The 19,335-nt window shown below is 45.6% G+C and overlaps 1 protein-coding gene across 2 annotated transcripts in view; it reads left to right on the top strand.

The window, feature by feature from the left end:
- LOC143488586 (E3 ubiquitin-protein ligase TRIM39-like) overlaps nucleotides 1–19,335 on the top strand; it is a 19,482-nt gene extending 147 nt beyond the window's left edge. Inside the window, exons 1-8 of one of the 2 annotated variants that reach the window (XM_076987382.1) lie at nucleotides 3–2,459; nucleotides 2,591–2,672; nucleotides 3,040–3,359; nucleotides 3,489–3,584; nucleotides 4,463–4,687; nucleotides 4,784–4,934; nucleotides 16,301–16,336; nucleotides 18,518–19,335. In XM_076987382.1, the coding sequence (XP_076843497.1) occupies nucleotides 2,600–2,672; nucleotides 3,040–3,359; nucleotides 3,489–3,584; nucleotides 4,463–4,687; nucleotides 4,784–4,934; nucleotides 16,301–16,336; nucleotides 18,518–19,065 (1,449 nt within the window). In that variant the 5' untranslated portion in view covers nucleotides 3–2,459; nucleotides 2,591–2,599 and the 3' untranslated portion in view covers nucleotides 19,066–19,335. Of the gene's footprint in view, nucleotides 1–2; nucleotides 2,460–2,590; nucleotides 2,673–3,039; nucleotides 3,360–3,488; nucleotides 3,585–4,462; nucleotides 4,688–4,783; nucleotides 4,935–16,300; nucleotides 16,337–18,517 lie in introns of those variants that run through there. The other variant, XM_076987381.1, reaches the window with a different exon arrangement.

The raw sequence follows: 19,335 nt of genomic DNA, 5'->3' as shown, positions 1-19,335 counted from the left end.
TACTTCAGCACCTGCTGTACCATTTTCAGATGTTTTTCCACTGGTGGAGTGCACTGCAGGTGTAAAAAAGACTAAAAGAAAAGAATATCAGGGTCATTATAAGAACGGTTCACTGTAGGCAGCTGAAATATTGATTGTTGCTATATGAACTTTGTCTTAAAACGTTTTTATTCTGTGCTCACAGACCAAGGGTAAATTTTTATGAAAATGATCAATCTTCATGAATAATGAACAACTTAATAATGAGAAAAAGAATGAGATCTGCCAGTGTTTCCCGAAGGCCTTAGTAATCTGAAACATAAAAATTTAGTTTAAATAGCCTCTTCTTTGACTACACCATTCGGCCAGGTAGGGAAGATTATTGCTAGCGAAAAATTATCTATCGATTTCCAGTTGGCAAATTTACTGTAGCTAAGTCTCAATGGAAAAAAAGTAGTGGTGGGCGGTTAACAGCGTTAACGGCGGTCGTTAATTTGATACTCTTATCGGGCGATATAAAAATTATTGCCGTTAATCTATTTTTAAAGTTCGGTTGGGAACTGGGTCAAAATGGGTAAACAAGCTATGATGACTTTCAACTTGATAGTTTAGCTCGGCTGTATTCCTAACCAAATTGCACAGTAGGGGCGAGAACGAGTTTTTAAACCTGTGAATTACAAATCGTACGTGCTTTTACATGGATGCAGCCACGAAGTCGCCAGGTTTGCTTCATGGAAAATTCATTTTTAGGAACGTAAAGTGTTACCGGAGCGGAGCTCGGAGCGGTCGTTTTCTGCATGGTCCTAGCGCTAGATTCGTCGCTATTTAAATACTGTATCTTTTTAACCGTTAAAACTACAGAGGACCAAAACTGACTTTTGAAAATTACGTCCGTGAGGTTAAATGTACTAAATGTTGGCTTACATTTCAAATATCATGTTTAGCTGAATAAACATGTTATTTAATGTACAGTATGTAGGCTTACAAATTCATGTTTAACTGAATAAACCGTTGAACACGAGTAGCCTACATTTTATTGAGCATGTTTTTTTTTCTTCAAGTATCAAAGTAGAACAGCTTCCTCAAGCAGTCATTGATGCATTTTGGAAACAGGAGATGAGCCCCTGGTCTAATGCACCCTCTGTATTAAGAAACCCCATCTCAAAAACTGACTTTTATTCATTACTTGAGTAGCACGCATATGAGCCATTTTAATATAGATTAATCTAGATTAATCTAGATTAATTTCAAGATTTCAGTGAGATTAATCTAGATTAAAAAAATTTATCTATGCCCACCCCTAAAAAAGCTAAAACTTAAACATTAATCGAATTCAAGATCTGAATGGCTGAAAAATTGTATGACTACAACTTACAAGTCCATAAACAGAAGTCAATTAACTAGTGACAAAGATGAGGAAGTTTAACCAGGTATTTACAGGAGGGTAAAAGCATTAGACAATCAGACTGTGTAATGCTTTAGTTCCATACCCGCAGCAGAGCTCTAGTGAACATATGACTATTAATAAGGTACATAGCAAGTATAAACCTGAAATGCCTGTGTAGCAAGTGGCCATCACACCCTGGTTATCTGCAAACAATCAATAACTCGACTACCTTAAGGCTTCACTACTTTCTACTAATTTCTATTACTTTCTATTACTAATATTCATTTCATGATTGTTTTTTTAGGGCGTGTAGTGTTTTAATTGATTACTGTGGTGTCCCTATAAAAAGGGCTAGTTTGAGGTCTGGGGGAAAGCCAATTTGGAGGTGATGTTACGTTGCATACGATGCGGGAGCAGAGGAGGACACAAATGCAGAGTAGAGCAAACTTTATAAAAGACTTAACAACTCTCGTGACAGTTTCACATTACAAAACAGCAAACATCCAGACAGCACGAGGACAGCTAGGCATAACGAACAGAGTATACATAAATTACAGACAACTGACCAAAGACAAGAATCACGAAGAATGACAGAACACCTAGAACACATCGAATGACAAAACGTAATGAACCATGAAGACAGGCAGGAAACAAGGAACATAAATACCATTACTAACGAAGACTAGACAAGATACAGTTGACAAGAATGACAAGGGTTATTAACAAAACAAACCACAATGAACTAATGAAACGTAAACATGATTGACATGGAAGGCAGGACCAACTGTGACAGGTGAACCTAATGTTGGTAAATACAGGTGGATCTCAATAAATTAGGATATCATCAAAAAAATTATTTATTTCAGTAATTTAATACAAAAAGTGATATTCATATTCATGACAGAGTGATCTATTTCAAGTGTTTATTTCTGTTAATGTTAATTATGGCTTACAGCCAATGGAAACCCAAAAGATGCACCTGTATTTAAATATTTACATGTATTTACTAGGAAGTTTCACCATCATTGTTTAGTGTCTGGGCCTTGTTGTTCCAGTTTGATGTACTCCCGCGTTCAGGTACTTGGTAAGAGAGGTAACTTCTAGAGAGCAATTTCTATGAACATGTTTAATAAAATATGTATGCAAGAAGTTTGTAGTCCTTTTTAGCTGATGTGTGACAGATATATGTGTATTTTCTGAGTCATGTGATTTTTTTCTAAAAAGTGTTAACAAATGGGAAAGAAAGAAATGGCAGAATCATCATCACGACGAAGCAGAAAGAGGCAAATAGATGTCCTGCCTGAGTGTAAGTTACACAGCTCATACACACAGGACAGAAATACAGCTTGTGTGTTAAGAAATATCATACATAATTTTTAGCTTAACGCTATACTGGTTCGGTAACAGTATGATCAGAATACAACTAGTACTGACTACTGTGTCATGCAGCACAATTCCAGAGACTACATTTCCCAGCATCTCTCACCTCAGTGTACAAGACTGGCATCACCAGATTATTATTACCTGTTCATCATTTAGTCAGCACTAGTCAGAGACTCAGTAACATCGAGTATGTTGAGAAGTATTGCCAATTCTGATATGAAGATAATCCAAATACTTTAAAATATAGATTAAGAATAATGATTGTTTCCTCCTGTTTCCTTTCTTATCAGTCCTTGACGTTTTTGATGAAACTGATTTTCTTTGTGATGTCTGCACTGGAGTGAAGTTGATGGCTGTAAAATCCTGTCTCCACTGTGGTCTGACATTTTGTAAGTCTCATCTAGAGCCCCATAATAATGTTCCAAAACTTAAGAAACACAAACTAATAAACCCTGTGGAGAATGTGGAGGACTACATATGCCAGAAACATGAGAGACCCCTGGAGCTGTTCTGTAGAGAAGACGAAATGTGTGTGTGTCAGTTCTGCACTGAGGGAGAACACAGGACTCACAACACTGTTACCATAGAGGAGGAGAGTAGAGAGAAAAGGGTGAGACACTAACACTGAATAAAATCAACATTAAACACAACACAGATTTATAAAAAAACTTCAAGGAAACTTAGGCCACCATTTCATATGGGTAAAACACCTTTTCTTTATTTACCTCTTTATCTACAGACACAGCTGGGGAAGACACGATCAGATTTCAGGGAGATGATTCAAGAGAGAGAGAAGAAGATGGAAGAGATCAAACACACAGTAGAGCTCAGAAAAGTGGGTGAAACACCACATACTTCATATGTGGTCACAGTGTGAGGGAGGGGAAGCCTAGAGAACCAACAGAGAACATTTATTGATGTACAGACGTAGACATTACAAAGGTGTAAACACACAGTGATGAAGGGGAAACAAGAGACAGGTGAGGCAGAAGGTGGGCTGTAACGCATAGCGCGCTGCTGAACGAGGAGGCGGACACGAACGCTGAGGAGAGCGAGATTTATTAAAGGGAAGTCCATATTCAGGGTTGAAAAGGATAGCACAGGTCAATTCTTCAAGGGTGTCCGAACATTGAACAAGTAGCGACATACTAAACACGGGGAGTACTTACAAAGACCAGGCGAGGAAACAGAACAGGCAGGAACAAAATACTAGCACGGAATACAGAACAAATCTGGGGAAACTCACAAGAAACACAAATACAGATTACCAACCAGACATCGTAACACTTTCAGAAGGATTCACAAACTTCACAAAATACGCAATAAGGCACAAGGAAAACACTGGGACTATAAATACACAGAACTAATCTAGACACAGCTGGAGACACTGACGACACGGGCGTGGCAGATGGGGGGGGGACCATAGAAACAGACAACAAGGCGGGATGAATGAGCAGGGAACAACACAGACACGAGGAACAGGGAAACCGGAGTGACAGCTAGAAGAGGGGGGCGTAGCCCTACGTGACATGGGCTAACCAGGAGGTGTGTCAAAAACAACATCAACAACACAACAACAAACACAGAGGACCATATCAAGTATGGCTGTATGGCTACAAACTAATTTTAATTCAGTTTGGCAGAACATTTTTAACTGAAGTTAAATTTCACATAACCTTAACTGATTAAAGTAAAAATGTATTCTTCCATTAGAAAAGACCAGAGAAAGATATTGCAGACAGCACTGAGGTTTTCACTGCTCTGGTGCAATCCATTGAGAAAAGCCAGGCTGAGCTGGGCCGGGCCAGGCACAAAGCAGCAGAGAGGCAGGCTGAAGGATTCATTAAAGACCTGAAGCAGGAGATCACTGAACTAAAGAGGAGAGAAAGTGAGCTGGAGCAGCTCTCCCACACTGAGGACCACATCCACCTCCTACAGGTCAGTGTTCCTCTCTCTGCTCAGAGACAACACAGCACATCACAGGACAACCCTCCCCATGCTGAGGAGTTTCTCCTCTCTCCTGCTGTACTGTAGATCTACCCAACACTGAACAGCCCTCCACACACCAAGAACTGGACTGACATCAGTATCGACACTGAGGTGAATGTGGAGACTGTGAGGAAAGTTCTCTCTCAGCTTCAGGAAAAACTCAGTGAAACACTGAATACTAAGTTGAAAGAAGCAGGTGAGAAGCTTTCCTATTAAAAATAAATAAATAAATAAGTCTCTAACAAGAAATCTGTGACCAATAGCTATAATGCAATATAAGCTACATTCATATTATAGGCATACCTGTCAAGTGTCCTGTTTTGGCCGGGACAGTCCCGTATTTTACCGCTCTGTCCCGGTGTCATCCCGTATTTTTTTTTCCTGTATTTTCAGTTTTCAATTTTAATTTTTTTTAAAGCATTCATGTGCCGCTCCAAACAGAATTCTGTCACTAGCCTCGCGAGAACTGCCACCCAGACTACTGCAGGTGGAACTGCCACCCAGACTACTGCAGGTGGCAGTTCTCGCAAGGCTAGTGACAGAATTCTATTTGGCGCGGCACATGAATGCTTTAAAAAAAAAATTGAAAATTGAAAACTCGCGGGTTTAGTGTCGACAGTGGGAGCAAACCTGGAACAACAAATCAGAGATGGATTTAACGAGAGAAGGCAGTCCTGCCAAAAAAGCTAAGCGTACGGCTGGCGGCGAACCCTTCCCGTGGAGGGGGTCACGGCCTGAAGGTCGGAGGGCAGTCCTTGTGTAGCCGGTGGTGATGGAGGCTGAGGAATGTGTGGTAAGGGGGCAGGGTTGGGTGAGTGTGAGGCATCACTCTGGGTTGGGGGTGGGGATGTGTCAGGCAGGGGCGTATGCGAGGGAGCCAAACCCGGAGCCGCAGGCCATAGGAGACAAAGGAGTGGGGCCTTAGGACTGGGAGATGGAGCCCTAAATAGCTGTGCTGTGGGGTCCTGAAATGAATGGTTTGAGACAGTTGTAATGAAGGATTTTGGGCTTACTCTGTGGGCGGGTCAAATCACGAACTTGGAAGTCCACAGGGCAGGGGTGGCGAGCGTGGCGTATTTGACCCAAGACCTCATAAGGGCCAACCCAGCGTGGGGCCAGATTGTCATGAGCTTGAGCAGGATTGTCCACCAAAACCAAATCCCCAGGTTCATATGGTCAGTAGTTCAACCGGCGATCATAGTACCTCCGTTGACTGTCCTGTGCTTCGTTCCTGAAAGCATTAGCGGACTTGTATGCTTTCTTGAGCCGCACCTGCAAAGAAGTGGCATAAGCAGCAGGAGTGGTAGACGTGCCTGAGGAGGCCAAGTCTGGGGTGTGGATGAGCGTGTCCACTGGGACACAAGCCTCATGACCATGGGCTAGGAAAAATGGAGTGAATCCTGTGCTGCTGTGGATTGTGGTGTTGTAAGCCAATGCAACCTGAGGGAGGTGATCATCCCACTCACAGCCCAGGTCAAACAGATATTTGGACAGCTCTGCCTTAAACGTACGATTGTAGCATTCCACAGCACCATCACACTGAGGATGGTACGGTGATGTTCGAAGCTTTTGAATGGACAGTAAGGTGCAGAGATGTTTTATGAGGGCAGATTCAAATTGTTGCCCCTGATCAGAGTGCAAGGCCAATGGGACGCCATGCTGGGGGACATACTGCTCGAAGATACAGTGTGCCACTGCAATGGCTGTTTGATTCTGCAGTGGGTACAGGTTGACAAACTTAGTATACAAGTCCAGTAGAACTAGCACATAGCAGTTACCCTTGGTTGACCGTGGGAGTTCAGTAATATCAGCTGCTACAATTTGAAAAGGCAGGCGAGGTGAAATCGGAATCAGCGGTGCCTGCGGGCGAGGTATCGGCGAGTGCCGTGACTGACAAGCGGTACATTGCTTGCAATGTCGGGCTATGTCAGAAGACATGTAGGGCCAGTAGAAGGTTTGTACTGCTCTATCTATAGTTTTGGCCATGCCATAGTGTCCTGCTGAAGGGTGGCCATGCAGTTGGCGCAAAATCTGCGGAACTAGTGGTCTGGGGACAACCACTTGTGCAAGAATCCTCTGTGATGCGTGGTGGTGCATCTGCCTGCACAGAATACCATTGCACACCTTGAGACGGGGGAATTGAGACCACAGCTTAGGAAGGAAGGGCGGAATCCGTTTTAAGTTTCCACAGGAGTGGTCGTCGACCATAATCCAACCAGTCAAGCACCACTGCAATATCGGGGTCTTTCCGCTGTTCCTCCGGTAGGTTCCAATCAGCATGAATGTGAACTAGGTTTGTCGATGTAGGACACAAATCGGAGACCGTTGCAAGGCAGTCCCGGTCATGGGACGAGTCCTGACCATGATCCGCAGTTGTCTGAGTCGCGACTGTGGCCAACGAGGATTTCTCAGGGAGTGTTGGCAATGCATTGTGAGGGCGGCGAGACATGGCATCGGCATTGAGGTGTTTAGAGCCGTCCTTGTGTATGATTATCCAATCATGGAGGTCCAATTCGACCACCCAACGTGCACGTCTACCTGTGGGATCCTGATCTATGGGAAGTTTCCTGAGACCAACTAATGGCTTGTGGTCAGTAATGATGGTGAACTGATGGAAGGCCAAATAGTGGCGGAAATGACGGACAGACCACACAATTGCAAACAGCTCACGGTCAAAGGTTGACCACTTGTTTTCCGAGGTGGAGAGGGTATGACTCGCATATGCCACAACATATTCCTTCCCATCCACCCTTTGGGAGAATACACTACCAATAGCCTGAGTGGAGGCATCAGTGTACAGCAGGAATGGAGCTGTCAGATTAGGGAACGCCATGATAGGCGGGGAGGTTAGGGCACGTTTCAATGCATGATAGGCCTCATCCGTTGCGGGGGACCATTCAAATGGCACACTTTTGTGAGTTAGTTGATTGAGTGGCTCTGCAATGTGGGAAAACTGCCTGATAAATCGCCTATAATAGGAACACAAGCCTAAGAAGGCTCTCACTTGACAAGGAACAGGCCAGGATGCAACCTTCTCAGTGTTCGCGGGATCAGGCTGAACCCCCTCACTGGAAACACGATGGCCCAAGAAGGTGACTGAAGATTGGGCAAGGTGGCACTTGGATGGCTTCAGTTTGAGGCCAGCAACACGAAACCGTTGGAACACTTCTTTCAAGTGCTGGAGATGTTGCGAAAAGTCTGCACTATACATAATAATATCGTCGAGATAAATCAAACAAACTTTCCAGTGGAGGCCCCGAAGAACCAACTCCATTAACACTAGGGCTCCTGAGAATTCAGGATTCTGAGGACATCACCCCTCCTTCTTCTCCTTCTTGCCAGCAATTAGCAAAGCCAAACATCACCCTTTATTATGTTAATTCACAGAGCAAGACTGAGGCAGCAGCCTCACCCAGAAAGTCTCTGCACCCAGAAGTCACAGATCACAGATCACAAACAAGCAGAAACACAAATGCTTCTACCAAATGCTTCTAACACAAATATAGATAGATAGATAGATAGATAGATAGATAGATAGATAGATAGATAGATAGATAGATAGAGAGGTAGTATAAGAAATGTACAAAGAGCAAGATTCAAGCCTGCTGTTTAGATCACAAACAAGCAGAAACACAAATGCTTCTAACACAAATATAGATAGATAGATAGATAGATGGATAGATAGATAGATAGATAGATAGATAGTATAAGAAATGTACAAAGAGCAAGATTCAAGCCTGCTGTTTAGATCACAAACAAGCAGAAACACAAATGCTTCTATCAAATGCTTCTAACACAAATATAGATAGATAGATAGATAGATAGATAGATAGATAGATAGATAGATAGATAGATAGTATGAGAAATGTACAAAGAGCAAGATTCAAGCCTGCTGTTTAGATCACAAACAAGCAGAAACACAAATGCTTCTATCAAATGCTTCTAACACAAATATAGATAGATAGATAGATAGATAGATAGATAGATAGATAGATAGATAGATAGATAGATAGTATAAGAAATGTACAAAGAGCAAGATTCAAGCCTGCTGTTTAGATCACAAACAAGCAGAAACACAAATGCTTCTATCAAATGCTTCTAACACAAATATAGATAGATAGATAGTATAAGAAATGTACAAAGAGCAAGATTCAAGCCTGCTGTTTAGATCACAAACAAGCAGAAACACAAATGCTTCTATCAAACGCTTCTAACACAAATATAGATAGATAGATAGATAGATAGATAGTATGAGAAATGTACAAAGAGCAAGATTCAAGCCTGCTGTTTAGATCACAAACAAGCAGAAACACAAATGCTTCTAACACAAATAGGCTATAGATAGATAGATAGATAGATAGATAGAGAGCACATGAATTTGTTTTCCTGTCTTTTCCTCTCCTTTTCCAGCCTGCTGTTTAGATCACAACATTTATCAGTGATGCAGTGATGCAACGCGACCATGCTAATTTTCGCTAGCAATGATATGGGATTTCCTATATAACATTAGCATCAAGCTAATTGCGCCATATAATTTCTTAGCTTTTCAAACGCGAATTCAAACGCGGAAACAGAAAGTGTTTGATTACAACAAATATTATATAGTATAGTATATGAAATATACAAAGAGCAAGATTCAAACATTTTTATTTATTTTTATTGTTTGACGGGACTCATTCGAGAAACTGTCGTCTCTACGTGCGATTGAATTGTAACTTTTGAAACACGAGTCTACAAATTTTCTGCCGTTTGTTGTAGTATCGGTAACATACAGTCTGCTTGTAACTTCAACTTTTTCGTGAAGTATCACGTTTGGTGTTTTGGTCATATGAGCTTGGGGGTGAGCCAGCTTGTGCTTTGGCAGGCGTATGAGCTGGGGGTGAGCCGCATCCACCGCATTACCAAGACAATGGGCGTTAATCCCTTCACGGCAGGGGAGTGGGCTACATGGACCCTACCAAGCCCTGTGAAATTTTTCGCTTCTCTAGGAGCTCTAGTGTTAAGCGCTGGAAGCTTGGAGGCGCGTTTGAGATACCCATAGGCATGGTTTGGAACTGAAACAGACCTGCGCCAGTAGAGAATGCGGTCTTCTCTTTATCTCAAGGATGAAGCGGAATCTGCAAATAGCCAGCAGTGAGATCAATAGTGCTGAAAATTTGAGCACCAGCCAACCTGTCTAGGGTGTCATCGACCCGAGGGAGCGGGTGAGAGTCCTTAACAGTAACTGCATTCAATTTGCGGTAGTCAACGCAAAACCGATGGGTGCCATCCTTCTTGCAAACAAGCACCACCGGTGTGGACCATAGACTATTTGATTCTTCGATTATACCGTGTGCCAAGAGCTTGTCCAGTTCCCCATGTAGTAATGCCTGCGTTGCTGGAGACGTGCGATAAGGTTGCAACTTAATTGGCTTAGCGTTCCCTGTGTCAATGGTGTGGTAGACAAGGTCAGTGCGGCCATAATCATAAGGGTGAGAGCTAAACACATCTGCAAATTCTGACAAGAGGCTACAAATTTGTGACACTTCATCCGGTGACAAACATGTGCCAGACAAGTCCACTGCTGGAGTGGTGTAAGCGTGGGGGGGAGACACGGACACAGCTGACACCAGATTATATTCCTCATGGGGTAGCCCTGAGAGGGAAAACACTTGGCCTATAGGACAGCCACTAGCAAGGGAAACTGGTTCAGGGGATGGGTTAACAACCCTGATTAGGCCTCGTCCATTGTGAAGAGTGGTCAGAGTCCTGGCAAAAGCCAAAGAAGAAGTTGAGGGGGGTTGTGGTTCGACAATGCCTACGTATGAGTCAGTGCGGGGCTGAGTCGAAGGGCCATCGGTTATGGAGACAGCAATTACCATTTCAGATAAAGCTGGGACTGTCACAGGGGAGGCAGCAATGGCGGTGCATTGTAACGGAATGGGACGTTGTGCTGGGACGAAAGGCACAGCAGTTCCATAGAGCTGCAAGTGTGTGTCAGGAACAGACAAGATTGCATTGTGCTGTGTGAGGAAGTCCTATCCCAAAATCACAGGGTGGCTTGAGTTATGCACCACATGGAACACGTGGGATATAGTAACATCCCCAAGATGTACTGGGGCGGTAACGCAGCCTATCATGTCCAGGGAATGTCCAGTTACAGAAGAAGCCATTACAAAGGATTTACAAATGGGCTGGCCGGCTAGGGAAGGGATGGTTTTACAACAGTCTTCTGTTATGAGGGAGAGACCAGACCCAGTGTCTATAAGGGCATGCTGTTTGAAGCCGGAGAGACTAATGCTAATGAAGGAGGCGGATGCATCAGACTTGGTCTTAATTGGATGAAGACGGACCAACTGGACTGGAGAAGCTGATATCTGGTCCGTAATGTCAGCTTCTAATAGTTTCCCTGACTACTGGAGGAAGTAGAGGGTGAGGCATCATGGGATGTGGAAAAGTGGACGTGGCATGAGGGGGAAGGGTGACACGAGCGATAAGGGCCATCATGTTGACCTTGTGCTGGGGAGGGGGATGAGTACTGTGTACATGAGGGCGGGGGGGCAGGGTATGGTGAGCGGGTAGTACGGGCCCTGGGTGACTGTGCTGTGTGAGGAGAATAGTGCCTTGGGTGTGCATAGTGTTCCCGGGAAGGTGAATGTGCATGGTACCGTTCATAGCAGTGAGGCGGAGGAGAGGAGTCCTCCCAACGGTCCGAGCGATGGCGATGCGTGCTGTTCTGACAAAAGTGTGGAAGCCGGTAAGACGGGGTGGAGTTATCATCGCAGCAGTTGTAGCGTTGATCCTCAGTGGACGCTGTCCAATCTGGGGCAGACAGGCTTTGAGGCGGTGAGAAGTCATCACGAAGAGTCTGTCGTCCTCTGAAGTGAGTCTGCAAAGAAGTGACGCAGCAATCCGCACAGCCACGATGGTGGACGCAGTCTCGCGCAGTACCGCATTCCATCGGGCAGGAGTGGAAGGCTGCTGCGCATGACAGATGCATGGGATGACTGGCATCTGCGGATCCCTGTTGGAACTCAGAATGAATGAATGAATGAATGAATGTTCGATTTATATAGCGCCTTTCCAGATTCCCAAGGCGCTTTACAATTTAACACAGGTACAAGTCACAGACAATCAATCACACACACACCGGCGAGAAGCGGCAGCCAATTGCGCACAGCGTACTCTCTACCGGGATCCACAGCCCCCTGGGGGACTGAATGGGGTGCAGGAAGGGGAGAGAGGACAGACCCTAGTGACAGAGCACCATCCACCACTGGGCATACAAGCACACACACGCACGCAGACACAGACACTACTTTTTATTGAACATAGAAACTTGTGAGAGTCTATTCAGTTTACTGTCCGAGTGTTTCAGGTGAGTTAGTTTCAACTCGCGCACCTTAGCTCTAAGGTCAGCGAGTGCAGCAGTCAATTCAGCAATATGAGGCGGTGCGCAGGTGTTTGCTTGGGGTAGAACTGTTACAGGCATAATGGGCATGTGTGCAGCTACAGTCAGAGCCAACTGGGCTCGTTCACATTGAGTTGCCACTTTTAATGCAGCATCCAGGGTGACTGCTCCATGTTCATGAATTTTTAGTTGTAGGGAGGGGTCCAAACCCGTCACAAAACGTCTAAAAATTTCACAGCTTTGTGCCTCAGCACCATATTGGGGAAAAGCCTCGACCACTAAATTAGTGAGATCAGCAGCATAAACTTCTAAAGGCTCCTGTGGTTTGCGGGGACGAGCACCCAGATGAGTTTGAAAAGTAGCCAAAAAGGAAGTACGTCCAAAAACAGTGCTCAATCGAGCTTTAGCTTGGTCATAATCGCTTTTCTCCAGCGCAGGCAAACTTTGCCAGTATGCAAATGCGGGACCGCTAAGTCTCGCGGCTAGCAGTTTGTCTTTAGCTAACTGCTCAGTCGAAACATCCAGAGCCACTTCAAAACGCTGTATCCACGAGCTAAAAGGTTCCATGCCTTCGCCCATAAAGGGAGCAGGGAGTTCAATTCTAAATGGCATTTGTAAATGTGTCGCAACAGTGGGCAATGACACTGCAGGGGCAGCCTGCTGTTCGTCCGCCATTTCGTGGTGTACATGCGACTAGCAAAACATAGCAGTACGTAGCATAAACTGATAGGCAGCCTAAAAAAAATGAAACGGTAGACAAGTCTGAATCCTATAACTTAAAGTCCGAGTTTCCTCAAAACACAAACAACCGTGTGTACCGAAAAAAAAATCGCAGACCACCGCTGCTACCAATGTAAAACTTAAAAATGGGCGAGGTGTCTCTCTATCCCTCTAAAGCTAGCTCACATCAACCATGGGCTGTGGGTCGGTCGGGTTGGCGATGGGTAGCTGAACCGGACAATGAACTTGGAGACACACGGTTATTGGTTCACCGGTTTGTCTTTTAATATCACTAAACAGGCTGCCGCTCTGGCTACATGAACCCCGCGCACACACTCGTCAATCTCCCGCCTTACTCTCCTTTTTCTCTCCTCTTAACTCCCGCCCCACATGACACGTCATTCCAGTGCATACCAACAGCAGTTGAACATAGAACATTCATTTAAACTAGTAAATTCTTATTCTTACATATGCATTGTGATTTGCTCTGGAGGCCAACAACCACTTGGTCGTATCTGTACATGATCAGGTTGAGAAGGTAAACACAGATTCTGTTTCTGCTAGTGTCACACAAACTGCGGTCACGGCTATTATTATCCAATGTTGCTTTGGCAACAGCATATAACCAAAAGCCACAAGAATTCAGATCTGACTGTTCTCATTGAAGTCTCATAACCTCCCGCATTATTGTACTGATTTCAATTCATTCTCATTCAAGTCGCACAGCAACAAATCAGCTATGAATCCGATTACAGATCACATTAAAAAGTGATGCATACCTCATTTGGAAAGATTATATTTGTGTCTACATTGCCTGACAAAGATCTAATTTGTGTCTGTCACGTTGTGGGGGGACCCCCTGCCGGTCGCCCCCGGTTACAGCGGCAGATGTCTTGTTTTTGGTCACGTGATGTTCGTCCCTCAGGTGGGCGGGACCCGTGATCCGTCTCACCTGAGGGTCGTTTGTTCGTCTATATATGCCTTGTCTTTGTACCAGTTGACTGCTGGTTATTATTTCCTTAATCTGGATCTATGTCACGGGTATTTGGTTTGCGCACTTTCTATTAAACCATCCTCTTTCTCTGAGACTTGGCGTGATTGCTTCCTTTTTAGTTGCTCACACTGCCCGTCACAGAATAACCAGCCACCTTCGGAAGCCGCCAGTCTCCCTTACTTTCTCCTTCGTTCGTGGTCATGTCTCGTGGTAAGTGTTTGTCTACGTGCTGTGTGTTTGTCGTGTATTGTCTGAGAGTGTGTTGAGTCTGTCCCCACTCATCCCGCCATGTTTAAATGTTGTTTGTGTAAGACCCGTAAAATCACACGGCAGTGACTAGAGCTGGGGACCAGTAGACTCCGCTCTCACCCAGCGAAACTACCGGTGCCTCACATTGCGCACGTCCGTTGTCCGTTATCGTCTGTATGTGTGTGTGTGTGTGTGTATGTACGTTGTGTTGGGTTTTAATAACGACGCGGACGTGAGCGAGAGTGCGAGTGTGCCGTGGTGTGTGTGTTTCGCTGGTGGTGTTCGTGACGGGTCCACCGATGCATGCTGCGTGCTAGAACGCGTGAGATGCGAATCTCTCTGCTCCTTTCACCTCTCTCACCCGATATCCCGTGGTGACGGGGGTGAGCGACTGCGGGCCAGAGAGACGCGTCGCTGTGGGCATGACGCGCAAGCCGCTCGCGGATAGCTCTCTCTCTCCAAAGATCTACGGATCCCGTGGTGAAAACGGTGAGAGAGAGAGAGCTGGAGTCGGCGCGTCGCGCTCCGCAGAGCGCGCGCATCGGTGGGTCCTGTCCATTTGTTTGTGTTCTGTCTTTGCGTGTTCGTTTTGTCCTAGAGTGTAGCGTGCTTTGTTTTATGTAATTCCTCTCTTGCACCCCTCTTAACTGTGTGTGGGGAGGGGCCCATTTGAGGTCCCATGCCACTGGATGTGGCACGGAGGGCATCCTGGGTGCGTGTATGTTGTATGTTGTGTCTGTGTTTTTTGTTTTGTTGTTCCCCCGGAGGGGCCCCCCCTAAATGTGTTTTTGGGGGGGAGCTATGGGGTTCCTGAGCCACGGCATGTGGCTCAGAAGGCGCTGCTCCATAGGGAGAACTGGCCTTTGGGAGGGACCCCTGAGCAGGGAGGAGCCCCTGTACGCCTTTGTAGGCTGAGGATGCCTAGGGTGTATGGACAGGGTGTCTCCTCATGCCAAGAAGGGGTCCCCTCCCCCCTGGGTATAAGAGGGTGCAAAGGTCAGGGCAGTGCGCGTTATGTGTTGTGTGTCGTCTGTGTGCGTGTGTGTGTGATGTGTTGTGGGTCGCTCCTGGAGGTGGACTGCGGCACTCCCGGACCTAGTGGGGTCTCCAGGCGGAGACCCTCCCCTTCGAGCTCAGGGTGACCAGCATGTCCCTGAGGCGGATTGCCAGGGCCCTGGTCTCTGGCGCTCCTGGGTTGGGTGGAGGAGTCCACCTTGAGATGAGGGGCCCCGGGAGGGGTTCACTCCCCAGGAGTCTGGGGTGACCCCTAGCGAAAAGGGCAGGGGTCAGCTCCGAGCGAGGAGGTAGGTTCGGGAGGTGTCGGTGGAAGCCGTGGCCGCACCCCAGTGTGGCGGCCTGCACACATCCACACCTATGATGTATGTTGGGCCATGTGCTCCCGGTCCACACACAGCGGTGGGGCTTAAGTGGCCTAAGGCCAGTTAGGGCGTGAGGGCCCTGTGACCGACCGGGGCGTGGTTATCGTCTTGTTGACGGCCCGGTCGGTCCAGGGTCCCGCCCAGGAGGCGAGCTAACGTGTTTGTCCTTTTTATGTTTCAGCTCCAGGACTGCAGGGAACGGGTCCCTGCCTGGTCTGCGTCCTGCGACGAGGAGCTTTTATGTGTTTTGTGTTTCAGCTCAGGACGGCAGGGAACGGGTCACTGTCTTGTCCCCGCCCTCCCGCCCCTTTGTTGTGTTTTGTGTGCTGCCGCTGTAAGCCGCACATCCGGAGGGGAGTGCGGCTTTGGTGGGGGGGTCTGTCACGTTGTGGGGGGACCCCCTGCCGGTCGCCCCTGGTTACAGCAGCAGATGTCCTGTTTTTGGTGACGTGATGTTCGTCCCTCAGGCGGGCGGGACCCGTGATCCGTCTCACCTGAGGGTCGTTTGTTCGTCTATATATGTCTTGTCTTTGTACCAGTTGACTGCTGCTTATTATTTCCTTAATCTGGATCTATGTCACGGGTATTTGGTTTGCGCACTTTCTATTAAACCATCCTCTTTCCCTGAGACTTGGCGTGATCGCTTCCTTTTTAGTTGCTCACACTGCCCGTCACAGTGTCACTTAATGAAAAAATTCACTTTAGGATAGTTAATGTGAACATAGCGTAATATATTATATAGAATTACAGAATAGTGAAGATGTTTTTAGTCCAATGCTATAAAATAACTTCTTTAAAATCAAATTAATATCTCTCTTCCTAAAATTCAGTCAGCACAGAATTGAAGAGGAGTCAACAGTATGCAGGTACAGTGTGATTTCTAATCTTTCTTGAATAACTTATCTACTTGAATAACTTATCTAAATTTTTTAGATAATCCTAACACTACTGCAACTCATAACCAAATAAACTTGTATTAATTGTGGTTGAGTTGTTGGACTATTGGGTTCATCTGCTTTATAGTTTGCTACCAATATATGCAACATATGCTACCAATCCTGCTTGTCAGTTTTATGCAATATATATGCAAGCGGACCACCCAGTGGAGGATGGGTTCCCGTTTTGAGTCTTGGTCCTCCCAAGGTTTCTTCTTAATCTCTGCCATCTCATGGAGTTTTTCCTTGCCACTGTCACCTCACCACTGGCTTGCTCATTAGGTATCTGGACCCATACAATTGTAAAGCTGCTTTGTGACATGTGTTGTAAAAAGCGATGTATAAAGCACGTTAATATATTCCCTAAAATAAAGGGAACACTTAATCAACACAATGTAACTCCAAGTCAGCCACAAATCTGTGAAACCAACCTGTTCAGTTAGGAAGCAACACTTATTGTGAATCAATTTCACCTTCTGTTGTGCAAATGGAACAGACAACAGGTAGAAATGAGAGGTAATTAGCAAGACACCCCCTATAAAGGAGGTTCTGCAGGTGGAGACCACAGACCTTTTCTCTGTTCTCATCTTTTCTGGCTGATGTTTTGGTCACTTTTGCATTTTTTCAGTTCCATAGAGGTAGCATGAAGTGGTGTCTACAACCCACAGACGTTGCTCAGGTAGTGCAGCTCATCCAGGATGGCCCATCAATGTCAGCTGTGGCAAGAAGGTTTGCTGTGTCTGTCAGTAGTGTCCAGAGCATGGAACAGTACACCAGGAGACATGGAGAGGGCTGTAGCAGGGCAACAACCCAGCAGCAGGACCACTAACTCCTCTTTAGTGCAAGGAGGAACAGGAGGAGCAGTGCCAGAGCCCTGCAAAATTACCTCCAGCAGGCCACTAATGTTCATGTTTCTGCTCAAACTGTCAGAAACAAACTCCATGAGGGTGATATGAGGGCCCGACACCCACAAGTGGAGCTTGTGATTACAGCCCAACACCGTGCAGAGAACACCAAGATTGGCAGATTCGCTTTTGGCGTCCTGTGCTCTTCACTGATGAGAGCAGGTTCACAATGAGCACATGTGACAGAGTCTGGAGACATGACTGTTTTCGTAGTGAGTCAGCAGTGGTGTGGGGATGCATTTCTTTGGAGGGCCGCATAGGGCCCTTCTGATACATGACAATGCATGGCCTCATGTGGCTGAAGTGTGTCAGGAGTTCCTGCATGATGAAGGCATTGATGCTATGGACTGGCCTGCCCGTTCCCCAGATGTGAATACAACCGAGCACATCTGGGACACCATCCACCAACTGCATATTGTACCACAGTGTGTCCATGAGTTGACTGATGCTTTAATTCAGGTCAGGGAGGAGATTCCTTAGGAGAACACCTGCCGCTTCATCAGGAGCATGCCCAGGTGTTGTAGGGAGGTCATACAGACACCTGAAGGCCACACACACTACTGAGCCTCATTTTAACTTGTCTTGAGGAATTTCCACTAAAGTTGGATCAGCCTGCCATTTGATTTTCCACTTTGATTTTCAGTATGATTCCAAATCCAGACCTCCATGGGATAATAATATTGATTGAACATTGATCATTTTTATGTTTTGTTCTCAACGCATTCCACTATGCAGTCATGGTCTGGTGGTAGAGAACGGGTCTTGTGACCAGAGGGTTGTGGGTTCGATTCCCAGGCATGAGGCCATGACTGAGGTTCCCTTGAGCAAGGCACCTAACCCCAACTGCTCCCCGGGCTAGGGCTAGGGCTGCCCACCGCTCTGGGCACGTGTGCACCACAGCCCCCTAGTAATCGTTTGTGTGTGTGTGTGTGTGTGTGTGTGTGTGTGTGTGTGTGTGTGTGTGTGTGTGTGTATGTGTTCTAACTGCATAGATGGGTAAAACGCAGAGGACAAATTTTGATTGCGGTGAAATATCACAATGGACAAAATATGGTACATAAAAAAAAAGATTTTCAGATCTAGGATGTTATTTTAGTATTCCCTTTATTTTTTTGAGCAATATATTTTGACCAAAGATAATGAGATAATGAGTGTTGTTTTGTAGTTTATTATTATGTACATTTAACATTCTGTATGTTTCTCTCAGTGGATGTGACTCTGGATCCTGATACAGCTAATCACTACCTCATCCTGTCTGATGATGGAAAACAAGTGACACATGGAGACCCAAAACAGAAGCTCCCTGACAACCCAAAGAGATTTTACATGTATGCCATGGTCCTGGGAAAGGAGGGGTTCTCCTCAGGGAGATTTTACTATGAGGTTCAGGTCAAGGGGAAGAGTGAGTGGAGTGTAGGAGTGGCCAGAGAGTCTGTTAACAGGAAGGGGGAGATTAAACTGAGACCTCAGTATGGATTCTGGACTGTGATTCTGAGGGATGAGGATCAGTATTGGGCTTGTGCTGGTCCCTCTGTTCCCCTCACCCTGAGAGAGAAGCCCCAGACAGTGGGGGTGTTTGTGGATTATGAGGAGGGTCTGGTCTCCTTTTATGATGTGGAGGCCAGGTCTCATATCTACTCTTTCACTGGTCAGTCCTTCACTGAGAAACTCTACCCTTACTTGAGTCCTTATATCAATGATGGAGGTAAAAACTCAGCTCCACTGATCATCTCCTGTATATCTAAGACTGAGTGAATGTTTGCCATCTTAAATCATCTTAAATATGCCATCTTAAATATTTTTCAAAAATATTACAATAAAACTTTTTTTCTACTGGTTCCAATCACAAAACCATGAAGAGTAATTGTTATCTGAAATTGTACAGGGGACACCCTCTTCTATTTTTAACATGTATAACTAAATGTACTGGACATGTGTGTCCTTACTTTATTCTTGTCATAACTAATGGTTAATGGTTAAAGTTACTAATGTTGCATTTTTCTTGTGCAGAATTAAATTTTAATC

Source organism: Brachyhypopomus gauderio, unplaced genomic scaffold (assembly GCF_052324685.1).
Source record: "Brachyhypopomus gauderio isolate BG-103 unplaced genomic scaffold, BGAUD_0.2 sc52, whole genome shotgun sequence".
Classification (NCBI taxonomy): domain Eukaryota; kingdom Metazoa; phylum Chordata; class Actinopteri; order Gymnotiformes; family Hypopomidae; genus Brachyhypopomus; species Brachyhypopomus gauderio.
This window is presented reverse-complemented; position numbering and strand designations above follow the sequence as displayed.